Genomic DNA, 15,990 nt, shown 5'->3' on the forward strand with positions numbered 1-15,990 from the left:
AGAAAGCAAATATTTCTGTGCAGCAAAAAGCAGTTCCTATGGAAAATGTAGTACATAAATCTGGACCCCTCCAAGCTGCAAATAATCTTGTGTGTATCATGATTGGGAACAGCAGAGCTCACTTTTGTGCACAGTGGTAAGTATGGAGTACTTTAATGTTTTTGTAAGAAAAACTATCTTCAGGTGAGGCCGGTACCAGGAAAATTACTAAAACTGAGGGTACCTGTTATGGATAACTGTGCTGTTGATTCATTAGGCAAACTCCTTTGCTTAGTGTTATCTCTGCAAGATGAATTGCAATCTTACTTGTAATGAATGTGAATCTGAAAGCAGATGCTCCAATCTGTGCTTTTTTCAGCATGCTTGTTGTTTCTAAAACAATGCAGAACCACAGTAGAAGTGAAATGTGAAGATCAGAGACTTGAGGGAAACTTCCAGTGCAATTTGCACTCTTAAATCTGCAAGGGATTCATTGCCTCACCCAGGCAACTAATCACTTGCAGTATCCGTGGTTCAGCTGCAGATCCGTACTGCCAAGAGCAGTGCTCACACGATTGACATGCTGTCAGGTGATTTACAGGCAGTGCTGCCAGATGACGCTGTGCATCCAAGACCAGACTTGAGGTCATGGGCAGCAGAATCGTGCTGGCAGGCCCACATATCTGTCTGCCCAGCACACTTCTTTGGTGCACAGGCCCCCGGGCAGAGAGGGGCGTGTGGAACCATGCAGGGCATATTTTGCCTATAGAAAGTGAATGAATGTTTTTTACCAGGTTCATGCAGCCACTATGTGTTTTGACCTGTTAGGAGTTGTTTCAGAACAAGTGTACATTTTTTTGCCTTTCTTCCCCCACCCCCACCCCCAGCCTAAACTGTGAATTCCATATCAGGTACTAACAAACATAGCTCATCTCAAAAGAATTCATAATTAACTAAAAGAATTCATAATTAACTTCCACTGCAATTTGTTTGGGTCTTTCTTTACATAAGATATGAGCTCTGGTGGGAATTTGAAATGCTCTGAAGCATACACTGTCTTCTGTGTAACTGCTGCTGAGCCTACAGAAAAGCTAACCTGCTGTAACTGCACAGTGTGTGTGTTTATATATTAGAGTTCTCTGACAGACCTGTTTTTCTTTTTCTCTTTCTCTTTCTCTTCCTTGTCTTCTTTCTGCATTGGCAGAGCATCTTGGATTTGAATTAAAGGGTATGGAACAACCATTCATTTATTAATCAGAAGCCATTAAGAGCTGCCCACATATTTATGGCTTTAATGGGATGATTAAAAAATCAACTGTTCTGTTCTCTTCCCTGGCACCAAGATAGATGTTTCGATTGAAAAAAAGAAAACCAACACCAAAACCAAAAACCAACAACAAAGCAAAATACAGAATCTAAATGTAAACCTATAAAAATGCACGTGTGTTTTTAGCAGCACTTTTTTCTTTGTTTCAAGCAGTAGCCTGGTGTGTGTGGCATGAGTGGGATGGTACAATTGCCATACATCTCCTCATTCAACATGCTTTTGTGTATTTAACTGAAAAGCTGGAGTTTGTGTCCATCCGAAAGGCTGCCAGCAGGCACCACTGGGGAATGAGCAGACATTCCAGGAACAGAAAGGCAAGTTTTAGGAAGATCAGGGGCTTTTATAGAAACTACCATAGTGGACGCATTAACCTCCACTGGATCCTACAAAGGGTCAGGACAAGCTTTGCCATTCCTCCTCCCAAAGGTTAGCAGCTTATTTTCGTTCTTTAGCAGGAGGAAATCGTTCCAAGAAAGGTGGCATGAGATGAGTTAGTCTATAAAGCAGTGAGCTCAGGAAAGGCAGTACTCTCCCGTGAGAGTGGAGGGTGTAATGCTGAGCATCATGATGGCAAGCTGAAGTTTGGAAAAACACTGCAGGAACTTAAATGGTTTTAAAGATATGCCTTTTGGCCAATTACCTGCTCCTGCCCAGTTGCTCACAATCATATTATTTTTCTGCCATTCTCCTCAGTCTGTTTTTAGAAATATATCAAGTATTTCTTGAGTAAGAACCTGGGAAAGCAAATCTTTGAGGCTAAGTTTCCTGTGAGTTAACTTAAAAACATTGAATTGGCAATGTCAGTCAGAGCAGATCCTCACATATAGACACTTCAGTTCCACCTCTTTAGAGGTATGGGGACACCAATCTTCATTTCTGGATCCTAAATTGTCTTCTTGGGTCCCTGAGGTGGAGGGACATGCACTAGCTGAAGCTGGAGAAACTTGTCTCATCTGGCTTTTGCATGTCTGATCCACCAGGATTGGTGTGTGTTCTCCAGTATTCATCCCTGCTGCAGAAAACGTGCATTTTGTGGTCAGATGTTTCAGAGAAAGTGGTGCTGCTAATGCTAATACACTTAAATAAACTTTAAATATAAGGATTTTTGACATCCCTTTTTTGTTGACCTTTTGTCCTTTTCCTCGTCCATTCTCAATGTCATCACAGAACCGCACACATCGTGTTCCCAGTCTGCAGTCGTCTCTACTCTGTCATTCGTCTTTCACTTTCATGCGTTGCTGTGACACCCATGGCTGGACTGTGATTCTGTCGGCATTATGTGGCACCACATGGTTTGTTCATAGTGTTTGATGCTGTAGAGTGACGATGCTGCTGATGAAGACGTGGTGTTTGTAGAGTATAGAGACACAAATGGAAAAGTCTTGCTCCAGGATCTTATCTTCTCAAATACAAAACTGTAGTGTGCATTCCTTTATTTTCTTTCTGTCATTGTTGAGATGGTTTTGTGCAACATGAAGATACTGTGTTATCAAGCATCAATTTTAATGAGATGTTAGGAGCCAAGCTAAATTACTATCAGCAGGTGATTCAATTTTTAGTTTTGCAGCAGTGACGCACAGCCTCACACTTCATTGCTTCACATAGCAGAGCTGTAGGTCAAGACAGAGAGGCTAGATCTGCATTTCTGATGAATGGAAACATTCCCCATGCAATGCAGGTGAAGGCTCAGGACAGTCAGACATGCCAGAGTAAGGGTCCCATACAGACATGATCACCAGAACAGGGGTTGTGATTTGAGCCCTGGGCAAAATAATCTGTCTTGTAGGAAATAGGTTAAAAAAACCAAAGGGTGGGGGAAGGGAGCAAGGGGCATAGTTTTGATGGCATTGCGCTTTCTCCCTGCTCCATGGTTCAAAGGGGATGATCTATGGTTGGGGAAAAAGTCTTTGTAGCAAAAAACATAACTGGTGAAGAATCTTTAAAAAAATTGGCTTGATGGATGGGTCCATGGTGAAAACTGACCTCCTGCTCAGCTGTTTTTGGTGGGGATTTTTGTGAAGATAGATTTTGCTGGGTAGTAGCAAAATTCTTGCCTGTTGCCATCTGTAACCAGGATATGGTCCTAGCTGGTTTTCCTGATTCCAATAAAAACTCTGAAACTCCTCTCTGAAGGAAAGAGCTGTACAGCTGGAATCCAGGTCCCAGAGGTGGGCAACAGCAAGAAAACTTGTCTGCCATGGTTGCTGATGCCTAGAATAGAGCATCTCTGCAAGGGAAAAAACATGTCGCTGAAGGAGGTGTTTCACCCCCAAGTTCTTTCCCCACAACAGCTCCACCTGGCTCACTGTAGCAAAACACAAGAGTAGCAGATCAGCTAGCAGCTGGCCCTGCTCTGGGAGCAGTCCCAGGCCACAGAGGCTCAGGCTCTGAGGAGGTGCAGTCAGCTGCTGAAGCTGCTGTGGTGTAGAAACTTTCAGCCCAGGTGAGACCTGTGATGCGTTGTTCCTGGCCCACTCCATGGTGAAGACGGAATCTAGGAGCTCCTCAGCTGCCTGCCTCTCTAGTGAATTGAAGGACATTACCTTCCCGGCACCCTCACTGCTACGCTGAGCGCCTCGTGAAGCCAAAGGCCAGTGTACAAACAAAACAGATGGAAATATATGTCTTTAAATTGCAGCTTTGCAGCACAAGCATGAAGCAAGCTCTGCTGATTATGTTTTGCATCTTCATGCCGGGGCTGTCATTCTCAGCCCTTGTTTAGCAAATCTTTCTCCATTCTTTTTTTGAAAGTTAGAAAGAGATAAATGATTTTCCTAGCACTTTTTTCCCCCAAAAAACATGCTTTTTCCTCCTAAAATGGCAAGATGAAGTTGGTCTAAATGTTCAGTTATCTGGAATGTTTTGTTGCTTCCTTCTTGTCTTTTTTGCTAAAAGTCTAGTCCCAGGGGGTTCTGGCACCAGACCGGTTTCTCTTCTGGTCTGTATTTCATTGTTTGGCAGCACTGGGGATATCATAGAGTCCATTCAAGGCATTTAGTGTGGCATGGTGAACCATGCCGAGCACAGCAACCATGGCATGAGTTTTATTGCCTAATGTATTAAAGAAGGTGCAAACCCCAATAACTTGATCATTAATGCGTAGTATGGGGGCACGAGGATATCACTCATAGACGCTAAAGTGAAATGCTCATGGTATCTGTGCACTGAAGCCTTCTCTCAGTTATCCAGCTGGAGAACGAAATTGCCTCTTCTGGTCTGAGTGGAGAGTTGCTGAGAAGAGCATCTGCTCTGGTGTAGCCACAGAGGAAGAGGCATTCTTGCCATGCGATTGCTGCCTAGGGTAGTTGAGTCACACTGCCAGCGCCATCCTAGCGTTTTCTTAGAGCTTTGATTAATGTGAATGAATTACCTCACTTCCAGCATGGTCTGGGTTTTGATGCTTTTCTGGTTTGAAAGACAGTCCCTGACAAATGATGATATTTGAGAGAAGCAGCAGCAGCTGCTTGATTTTTGTGTGTGCATCCGAGTTACTTGGTGCTATGGAATTTAATCACTTCCTAGGGTTTCATTAAAAATCCATAATTGTAATTGGTTTCTCTATTTTAATTACTCTACTCAGTTTTCTTTGTCTAACATGCTATCACTTTTCCATCCTCATTCTGCTTTTTGACTCTTTTAGGATGTCCCCTTCAGCACCTACATGCTTTGGGGCCTGTTGCTTGGTGGTTTCTAGCACACCGCCAAGCTCCAGGGCATGCAGCCGCTGCAAGGAAAAGGCATTCTGAGTCCTTCAGGGCAGAGAGCCTGATGAGAGCATCACAGGGCATGCGTGTATGTGGTGAGTGGGGGGTGCTCAGGGACTTCTTTGGTAGGCTGCTAGGTTGCCAAGAAGGGGGAATCTGCTGGAGAGGAGCGGAGCCACGGGGCTTTTGGGGATTAGTCACCGAGTTTTGCTGTGGGAAAAGAACAGAATGTGAGAGGTATGTTTGAGCGCAGAAGGGGTGAGCTACTAAGCAAGAGAGGGCAAAGATGCAGTGAGACAAAAGGAGTGAAGGTCTCTTGAGGGGCAAGTAAGATTGGTCCGGCTTGTCTCAGGTTTGGGTCAGCTATTAGAGGTGGGCAGTGGATTGGTAGGAGGTCTGACCGAGCACTCTTCTCCATCTTATCCACACACAGTGCTGTTTCTTGTGCAGCCAGCTGCATCCCTGGTGCTGGAGTCCATTTGTAACTGGTTTCTTTCTCTCCATTTGCAGAAGCGGAAGAGCTCTACCAGAAGAGAGTTTTAACCATCACAGGAATCTGTGTTGCCTTGCTTGTGGTGGGCATCGTCTGTGTGGTAGCTTACTGTAAAACCAAGTGAGTACGGGTGCTTAACAGACAGTAACTGGCCAGACATTACTGCGTGGTAGCGTTCATGCTTTTATGCTTTTCACTCAAATGCTGTTTTAAGGAGATGCTGCACTGTGGTATTCCCAGAAAAGTCTGATGAAAAAGGGTAGTGAGCCATCTACCAGGCTGTGCCTGAGCAGGGTGTTTTCCTGGGACCATTTGCTCATCCCCTGAATCAGCATCATTTCACCCGCCCAGGTGATGCTGGGAAGAGCTGGCTCCCAAGCCAGCAGCTCATCTCCTGACAGCAGAAGCACACTGGACTGTTGTGCAGGAGATGTGGGCTCAGCTATGTACATTTCAGAGACTTTTGGAGCAATCCTGATGGAACAAGAGGCTTGGGGACCTCTTTCATGGTCAGCCTTTCCTGCCTGGGCAGCACCTTTTTCCCTTCTTAGCCTGCACCCCACCTCAGTTCAGGGTGCTCCTGGGACATGGTGGGTCTTGTGGAGTAGATGCCCTGCCAGGAGCACAAGTGGGCTTTGCCACTTTGTGATTAATGCAGGACAAGTCAAGTGCCTTGCCACCAAAGCCAACCCAGGACCTGCTTCCCCTTTTCCTTCTCCCCACTATTCTCCTCCACTCCCAGTACCATGGTGCCCCTGGCTCCCCTGCCTTTGCTGGACCCTGTCTTGCAAAGGGGGATCCTGGAGCCTGCTTCCCAAATTGCCCTTGGTGAGGAATGCTCACAGTTTTTTGAAGAACCAGCAGAAGGTGGCAAATGTTGAATGCCTTGTTTCTTCCTGTTTGCAGCTTTCCACAAACACCATTGAAACATCAAGTGCGTCTGAGATTTGCCCTCTCCATTGTCTGTGTCCTCCAGGTGCCTCTGGGGGCAGAGACCCCCATGAGATTAGTCTTCCTAAGAGATTTTTTCCCTTTCTTTTTTAAAGGAAACAAAGAAAACAAATGCATAACCATTTACGGCAAAACATGTGCCCTGCCCATCAGAACAGAAGCCTTGCGAATGGGCCAAGCCATCCACGTTTGGATCCTGAGGAAATCCAAATGGCTGATGTAAGACCTTTTGTCTCCACCTCCCTGCATGTTACTGAGTGCCTATTTTCTGCCAGGGATGTGATGTGGATGTGTACATTTGCTGACCTGTGAGCCTGTGCATGAGGAGCAAAACACTGACAAACTTGGAAAAAAAAAAGATTAGATTCTGCATAGAAATGTTTCCAAAACCAACATCTGAAGGGAAATGTGATTTGACTTTGAAGTACGGGATGAGATTAGAGCGTTTGGGACAGGCTTGTTTTGATGAAGCAAGTGTGATCCCATTTTCCTCTAAGAGAGATGTTCCTGCTGTTTTCTGTTTATTAAGCTATCCGTCAAGCCCCAGTTTGCAGCATGACAAATGTGATCGGTGTGGCAGTGGCCAGAGCCACCACGGTGACTGTGACTTGCTGAAGCACGTCATGGCAATGGCATCAGCACCACGTTAGCCCACCTGCCCGTACCAAGAGTTGCATCCTGGAGAAGATGGGATGTGCTGGTGGGGTGCCAGTGCTGTGCCAATGGGAACAATCTTAAGAATTTAGGACTGGATCCAGAAAAACGGTTCAGCCACTCTCGTGACTTCAGTCACATGAGTTTCCCGTCAAACTCCGTGAACTCAATAGGGCTGTCAATCTGCTTAAGTGCCTCGCTAGACCAAGGCATTGAAAGGGGTCAGAAAAAGGGAGGGGGAAGGCAGAGCCAAACAAGAAGATATACTGCTGGAAATGAGTGCAGTGAATCAGTTACAAAGGTCTTCTGGGTCACCCTTTGGATGTTGAAATTGAGTTAGGTTGAATCCCAGCAGTGAAGGAAAAGGGAAGGGGAATTTCAAAGAACCACAACCCTCTGGCCCCAAAGTACTGACTCCCCTGAGAGCGTAGCGCCCCTGTGAAAAGCAGTGCTTGCTGTCAGATGAAGGAATATCTCAGCATACGTTTTTGGATTATACCTGGTGTTTCTGTAGGACCCGTATCTCTGGCAGATCTCATGTCGTTGTCTTTTTATTTTTTTTTAAATATTTATATATTAAATAATATATATAAAAATAAATAATAAAAAATATATGTTTATATATATATATATATATATATAAACAACTGCTAGGACTATGTTGGGTGTATAACCTCCTGTGAGCAGAGATGTGTTTCTGTGCAATAGCTACATGTGGTACCACTGTCCTCTAGGGAACCCCCTGGCATGAAGAATACCCTTCTGCAGTCCCTCTGCCACGGCTCTTTTCCAGTATTCATAGTGCAGGGGCAGGGAAGAGCCTCCAGCCTCCTTGTCTCTTCCCGCGGGGCACAGAGCTGCCACGTTCACTCAGTCCTCGTCTCGTTTCACCAGAAATAATCAAGCCAGCCAAATCTGGCTGTGGCGGAGTTGGCAAGCTGGTGACTGATCTGTGTGATGGTTCATATTTTGCAGTATATTTCTAAGAATGTTTCTGCCACCGAACATGTCATCCGAAGGGAAACAGAGACAACCTTTTCGGGAAGTCACTCCTGCTCCCCATCTCATCACTGCTCCACAGCCACTCCAACATCCAGCCAGAGGTGATGTATACCATTTTACCCTGAACTTTCTCCAGCTGTTTCCCTTAGGACACTGTGAGATTCAAAACCAGTAAAAGGTTTTCCTTTCACATCCCTTTCTATTTTTACTTTGTTTGGCACTACACTGACATACAGCCCACATCAACACCATGGGTCTTTGCTGTCACAGCCAGTTAGCGAGAGGTGTGGAAAGGTGTGATCCTTGACCTGCAGCAAGGTGCCAGCAGGAACATGTAGTGCTGACATAGCTAGAAACTAGGAAGAGAAGTTGTGCTTTTGTGCTTTGCACAGACACAAGTGGGAGGATTTATCTAGGAAAGGTTTTGCAAGTGGTGTTTGCAACTGCACTGGACACCTGCAATAATTCATTAAGCAAACAGGTTATTTGTTTCACGCATGATATATTTAGAATGTATTTGCCCCATGGAAGGCGAAGTATGCAAAATACCACAAAATGTTTTGACCAGTTCCTCAAAGTTAGGGTCTGACTTGGGAGCCACAGTTTTTCACCAGAAAAAACACTCCTGTGAAATCTATCAGAGTCCACAAAGTTGCATTAGAATCTCAGCCCCTGAGGCAGTGGCACATCTTTCACTGTTTCCTTCTGAAGCTCTCAGGAAAACTGGGGCTGGCAGGAAAGTACCAATGATTCTGACTACACAGGATGAGGCACAGTTGTTTTTTACATTTCAAAGTAGCCATCAAGGGGAAGAGCAGCATGGCTCGGTAGCTGAAGTTCTCATGGTTTTTGAGAGCATTTAAATTCGTGATGGAGCTTTCCTATTTTTATGATGTCCAGAAAAATCCTTCAAATGCTATAGAGAAAGTCCAGTGCTGTTCTGAGTTTGGATGTTCAGGTTCTTCCTCTTGTGCTTTTTCCAGTAACGGGGTTTCCCTAGGCGAGCACTTGCCTTTGAAAAGTGCCTGAGAGGTGCCGGGGCCATACCTACAGCCTGTAGTGGCGTAGGGATCACATTGCATTGACATCAAAATTGACATCATTGAAAGCAAAAGGCATCCTGGATTCTTTACCCCACCAGCCCGACGTGTTTGTCTCCATTCATCTAGGAAGCAATGAATCCTTTCAGCTAAAGCTCAAAGACGGTTCCTGGCAGGTTTCTTCAGGGTTCAGGCATTCACCAGGGATGAGCACGTGCTCTCGGTGTACAGTGCGTCAGATCAGCTGCAGATACTGAACTTGGGCTTTCAGGTGAATTCCTCCCTCAGCTCCTCTGGCTAGACTTCCAGCAAGTAGAGAGGGAGCCAGGAATGACTTGTGGGGATGGAAATGACTGCCTCTGTCCAAGGAAATCCTACCCCTGGTGAGCTGTATGGTGTGCTTTCCAGGCTTTTTTGAAATTGTACACTGCAGCCCAACCCTGGCTAGGTGTGTGCAAGCTTGAGCCGGGCTCACAGAGGCTGCAGTGCCCACAGAGCTGCACCTTGCTGGCCTTCTGTGCTCACTTCAAAGTCCTGGGACCCTGGGGCCATCTCTGGGCACCTCCTGAAAATGCAAAGGTGTGTCTGGAGGGCAATGTTCACACATGACAGCTGTGGGGAGGCACTTACCTTACATAGCCTCTGGTCCTGGCCACCTGCCACCTAATCTTCCTGAGTCAAGTGCAGCAAGCAGGTGTTTCTTGAAGCCAAGCCAGAGGCAAGCTACTGGCATGATCAGGCTCCATTTTGCTCGATCAGTGCCTCTAACAAGTGTGCTGTTTGAAGTTATAAATGAGCGTGGTGGTTGCAGCTGAGCATGTGACTGGAGCCATCAATAATTAGCAAGTTCTTGGGAAGTCTTAATGAGGCTGGTCTCCTCTGCAAACCCCCACCCAAAATCCTCTGCCAGGACAGCTCCATCTGGTGCGGTTTGGGAGTTCAGAGCTGTTGCTCTGATGGATCGCATGTTTCTGCTATGGAGAGTGGTCAGCCTGGTGGCTGTGTGTGCGTGGCCCCATGCATCCCTCCTCTGACTCCTTGCGGGGTTTCTTCTTTGCACCAAAACAAGTGCTCAGCAAGGTCTAGCCAATGTACTGTAGTTTTGTCTAGCATCTTGAAAGTGCTTTGTTGCCAAAATATTTTATAAACCAGTGAAAACCGAATACCTAGGTCTACCTTTGGTATGCTTTTCTCTGCTGATGACAAAGTAAGTTTGAGGGGGGGGGTGTCTGACTCCTTTCTAGTAGCATTTCTGAAAGGGCTGTCACTTGGCAATGCAGATGGCACATTGTAAGATCCTTCGCAGCCTTGCCCTGGCATGACCAGTGCATTGCTCCACACCCAGAACGCTTTGCAGGCACAAAGCAGAACTGCCCTGGCCTCCCTCCAGAGGCTGTCCCGTCCTGTCCCCAGCCATCAGGCAGTGGGGTGACAAATAGCCGGTATGCACTGGTCTGCCAGCAGTACCCTCTATCCAAGAAACAGCAAAGAAAGGCAAATCAAAGGCAAGGCTGGGAAGCTGGTCATCCCTGGCCAGATATATCTTAGTGAGAGGGAGAAAGGGGACACCATCGCAGAGCAGCGTGTGAGCTGTGCCAGCATGCAGCTCTTTGGAGAAGACTTTGGTGGGGATTCCCTGCTCACTGTCCATATGGGGTTTGGTCCACAGACATGAAAGCCACACCTGGAGCTTGGAGCGGACAGAGAGTCTGACTTCAGATTCCCAGTCTGGGATAATGCTGTCCTCAGTGGGAACCAGTAAATGCAACAGCCCTGCGTGTGTGGAGGCACGGGCTCGCCGTGGGGCTGCCTTCTGCATCGAGGACTCGCGGAGGCCCATGACACAGTATCGTGACTCGGTGGATTCTCTGCGGGACTCACCGCACAGTGAGAGGTCAGACCCCACTGCTTGGTGCTACCCTGGCACAGCAGAGCCGAACTGTGCCCTCTGTGCCATAGAAATGTTTGCCTCTACCCGACCCTAGAGCAGTAGTCCTGTGGTAGCACTGGGAAAACTCCAGCTCTGGCCCTACCAGAGGAAGCCACCACTGCAGGAGGCCACTCCGGTAGGGGCAGCAGCAAGTACTGCACCCTGCTGACCTGGTGGCAATGTAGGTTTGGAGCACAGGGATGAGAGGAGCAGAAAATACCTGGCTGCAGTCAGCAACTGGTGAAGAAAAACTGGCTGAGAGCACACCCCAGGCAGCTTAGTGGCCTGGCAGCGCAAGTGGAGTCTGGCCCTCAGGTATACAGGGAAAAGATGTGCATCCTCAGCACAGCCCTGGGTGGCCTGGTGAGCAGGGGTGCTGTATGTGGGCATAGCCCTGGGACAGGGCTCTTTATGACCCAGCCTTCTGGGGGACACAACTGTAGGGTTGAGACATCATCAGCCAGTGAGAGGCAACAACAGGCATCCTCTTCCTGGCTCTGGCTCCTCGTGGTGCAGGAGCACATCCCCACCCTTGCTCCAGCCCTCTGTGAGTAGCCATGGGCAACCCTGGGTGGCCACATGCCACTTCTGGGCAGTTACCCTTTAAGGCAGTGGGACTTGTCCATTGGGGAAGAGGAGAAAGGCAGCAGCTCCTGTGTTCTCATTCCTGCCCCTGGTCCATTTAGGCAGGCTGACCCAGCTTGTATGGATGTCTCGTACTTCACAAGACACATGGGTCCAAAGGCACTAGACAAGCCAAGGGCCTGGGCAGCCTGAGATGGATGGAGACACAAACTGGCACTACTGAGAGGAAACGAAGTCTGCTCCTCAGAAAGGGGCGATGCTGGAGGACGGGCTGTTTGGAGAGGGACTAGACCAGACCTGAGTTGCCACACTAATGTTATCACTAGAGTAGAGGAAAGCAACAGGTGACCTTTTGTGACACAAGATTTTTGCTATGTCAGAGGAAGCTGTGCCCAGGCTTTTCCCATCTGTGGCCTGAATAGGGGGAGGGCATTCTGGGGACCTTCTTTGGAGACAAGCCTGGCAGCTCCAGAGGGAGCAGGAAGCAGCTGGCAGGGGCATGAGAGGCAGGGAAGTCTTGACTCAGCCTGCTGGGAAGTGCTGCAAGGTTTGCAGCGATTCAAGGTAGGAACTACACATCAAGTCCCTTGGGAAAGGCAGCCCTGGGATGCACGGTGCATGGTGCCCAAGCACCCACCAAAGCCAGCAGCTCATCCTCCCTCAGCACAGCAGTGCAGGGTCCCTCCATCTGGTCCCCCAGGAGGTGCTGAGCTCCGGGACCAGGTGCACCAGAGGCCTCACCTGTCCCTGCGCCGGGTGTTGGGCAGAGCAAGTGTGCAGCTGGAGGGTTTTGGGGTGGTTCAGTGTCCAAATGGAAGTGTTGCTTTTTACAGGTACGTGTCAGCCCTGACCACACCAGCACGCCTGTCGCCTGTCGACTTCCACTACTCGATGGCCACACAGGTGCCCACCTTTGAAATCACATCCCCCAACTCGGCACATGCTGTCTCCCTGCCGCCGGCGGCCCCCATCAGCTTCCGCGTGGAGGAACAGCAGCCCCTCCTGCGGCGGTACCAGCTGCCCTTTCAGGACACGCAGAGGTACGACAGCTACCACCAAAGGAAGACCTACCTAAATGACAGCATGGGGAGCCTGCCCTCCAGCCCCTTCCGCATCACAGAGGACGATGAGTACGAGACGACACAGGAGTACGTCACAGTGCTAGAGCAGCCAAAGAAAACAGCCAGCAGCAACAGGCGGTGGAAAAAATCCAAACTGAACGGGCACATCCCTCACAGAGCCAGAGCCGTCCGGGACTCCTTCTCCTTGAGCAGCGCCTCTTACAGCGAATCTGATGAGGAGCTGGTGGCCGAAAGCACCCCCTTCCTAAGCACTCAGAACAATGAGGGGGCGCACACAGAGTCGCCCCCACTCCACCGGCCAGGCGACAGCCGGACTCACTACCCCTGCAGCCGGCACAGCGTGCATGGGGAGAGCGGGCGCAGCAGCCTGGCGCACATGATGCCCAAACCGGACCCAGACCCTCTCTAGGCGCCTCCCAGACTCGCGCACCCGTAGACGTAACCCGCATGGAGGAGGCCGAGGAGGGAGGCAAGAGAAAACAAAACAAAAATAAATATTTTTATTTTATATAAAAGAGGGAAAAAATATAACAAATAAAATGTTTTATTTTCATTTTAGCAAAGTTGTCTTATAATAGCTAACGACAATGACTTTTTTATAGGGAATCTCTATTTATATGTAATGTCTTGATTTACAGCTTCCAAGAAAAAAAAAATTTAAAAAAAAAAGAGAAGAAAAGAAAACAAACAATAAAGTTAAAAAAAAAGTGGGCCAATTTTTGACTACTTAAAAATAGAAAACAAAACTATCGTGGTGCCTTTTGCTGTATGCTAGTGCTGGGATTCATGCCGAGGATTCTGTTTCAGTAGCATTTCTAAGATCATAGATTTTTGTTTGGGAGACAACCTGTCACAAGGGCGCTCTTCCGTCCGAAGAAAACAGCCTCACCACTTTGCCCCGTACCCTGCTGTTAATGATCTTATTCTTTAAGGTATTGTTTGAACACACATCAAGGGCATGAGTGGGAGCATTTCCATTATCATGTCTATGGGGATCTGTCTTGCCCTGTAAAATACTTGTATTTTCACTTAAATCAGGAGGGGGGAAGAAAAACCAAAAAAAACCCCAACCCAACAGCACCGTACTGAAATGCAGAAATAACGTTTCTTTTGCCACAGAGGTAGGAAGAGAAAATGCAGTGGTGCAGCAGCAGCCCTCACAATATAGCCCTCAGCCTTTTGCCATTTCACCTGCGGGTCTGAAGCTGGGTTGGCACAGGTCTGTAGTCAAACAAGGCAGACACTCATGTGAACGTGGTGAAATAACACCCCATGATGGACCACTGGGCCCAGGCCACTGCCACTGCCCTGGCAGGCAGACGGCACTGCGCGGTGGCCCCACAGGGCAGTCTCCATTCAGCCGTGGTGGCCCCGTGGCTGCATTGTGACACTGGTGCCGTTCTGGCCATGGCATTCCTGTGGCAGGGCAGCCAGGCCATGATGCTGTAGGGCTGCCGGGGCTGTGGTGTCCTGCATGCTGGGCCTGGCCCCAGGTCAGGCGGTGCCGAGAGGACAGCCAGGGGCAGCCCTGTGGCGCAGCACAGTGCAGCTTGCCGTGGACTCCGCACCAGGCACCTGCTGGCTGGGCTGCCCCAGGTAGGGCAGGAGCCCCAGCACTTCTGGCCCTGCTTGTTGCCCTTGCGTTGGCAAGGAAGGGCCTCATGTGGGGCAGTCCGGTGAGTGGATTCTTCTGTACCACCGTGCCGTATATTGTAAAGACAGTTGTTACCATCACGTCTTGCAATCAATGATGGACGTCATGTTTCCGGACTTGGAGCGGCTCTGCCCATCGGCTATGTGGCGCAAAGAGACAGTCCTGCGTGTCCAGGTGGCAGAGCATCCCCCATGGAAGTGCCCCTTTCTCCTCAGTTCTCTGCAGCAAACCTGTTTACATTGTAGCCTGACTTTTTTCTTTTTATATTTTTACTTCTGCATGTCCTTTGCATTTCAGATACTGTAGATTGGATGCATGGTGAAGCTGTGACTGAGAAGATAATACAACAATTGACAGTGTATTTCATTTAACTTTTAGCAATAAAGTAACTAAACCCTCTATTCCTCACCCATGATGGGGTCAGATAGAAAACTCTGCTAATTTGTCATAAGATGATTGTCAAAGTTTGCTCTGGATTGTCTGAATGTCAGAACTCTCGACTGTTTAACACTTGAACATTTTTTATATTATAAATAAAATAAGAAATAATAAGCTGTGGGCTGCATTAATCTCAGGCAGTTTGGGGGGCAGATGAGGAGCTGTGACAGGTACCATGCACAGAATTACAGACTCGCTGAGGTTGGAAGAGGCTTCTGGAGGTCATCTGGTCCACATCGCCTGCTTGAGCAGCCCACCCAGAGCTAGTTGCCCAGGACTGTACCCAGTCAGGTTTTGAGTATGTCAGGAATGGCAACACCACAACTACTTTGGGCAACCTCTGCCAGTGCTTGGTTACCCTCAAAGCAAAAAAAGTTTTTTGCTTGTGTTCGGAATTAACTTCCTATTTTTTAATTTGTGCCCGTTGACCTGTCACTGGATGCTAGTGAGAAGAATCCAGCTCCCTCTTCTTCATTGCCTCCTCCCATCAGGTATTTATATACACAGATAAGGTCCCCCTGAGCCTTCTCTTCTCTAGGCTGAACAGTCCCAGCTCTCTCAGCCTCTCCTCATATGGATGATGCTCTGGTTCCATAAACATCTTTATGCCTGTAGAGATCCAGAGGTGGGTGTTTTTCTACCTAGCATGGATATTTGACCTTCACTGCAGGGCTCAGAAGTGGAGGCTCACTGAGGTGAGTGGATGCTACCCACACATCTCCTGGGGCATGCCATTCCTTCTTCATCTGCAGACCAGGAGAGCCCCTTTCACCCCACCTGTGGAAGCTTTCTGTTGCGCCAAGAAAGGCCAAGACGCATGGCATGTGCTTCACATGCTGGCACCAATTTTGATGACTTTTGCAGTAGAGTGGAGATGTGTTGGGTCCAATCTGGAAGTGCTGTGCTGCTATGCAACATCTGCCCACCCACAAAACAGGTCCCTTCTCTAGCTCTTCCATGGCAAGCCCATGTCTCAAGCTAGCCCCCAGTAGAGGAATCACTGAGAACATGGTGTATTCACAGGAATTACAGTTCCTGGGGTTGAACCCATGGCTCAGTCCAGCTCAGCTCCCACTCCCTTGTTCCTGCTCAGTGAAAAGAACAGGTGCCCAGACCAGCTGAACTCACCTGCAGGAGAGGGATCTGTGGCG

General features: G+C 48.3%; 1 protein-coding gene across 4 annotated transcripts in view; it reads left to right on the forward strand.

Moving 5' to 3' along the window:
• Positions 1–14,947, forward strand: part of NRG2 (neuregulin 2) — a 165,848-nt gene extending 150,901 nt beyond the window's left edge. For 2 of the 4 annotated variants that reach the window (XM_055812351.1, XM_055812354.1), the window contains 6 exons: positions 1,184–1,207; positions 5,521–5,623; positions 6,550–6,673; positions 8,084–8,211; positions 10,820–11,044; positions 12,499–14,947. In XM_055812351.1, the coding sequence (XP_055668326.1) occupies positions 1,184–1,207; positions 5,521–5,623; positions 6,550–6,673; positions 8,084–8,211; positions 10,820–11,044; positions 12,499–13,156 (1,262 nt within the window). In that variant the 3' untranslated portion in view covers positions 13,157–14,947. The remainder of the gene's footprint in view (positions 1–1,183; positions 1,208–5,520; positions 5,624–6,549; positions 6,674–8,083; positions 8,212–10,819; positions 11,045–12,498) is intronic. The other 2 variants (XM_055812352.1, XM_055812353.1) reach the window with 1 other exon arrangement.
• The last annotated feature ends 1,043 nt before the right edge of the window (positions 14,948–15,990 follow it).

Source organism: Falco peregrinus, chromosome 8 (assembly GCF_023634155.1).
Source record: "Falco peregrinus isolate bFalPer1 chromosome 8, bFalPer1.pri, whole genome shotgun sequence".
NCBI classification, from domain to species: Eukaryota; Metazoa; Chordata; class Aves; order Falconiformes; family Falconidae; genus Falco; species Falco peregrinus.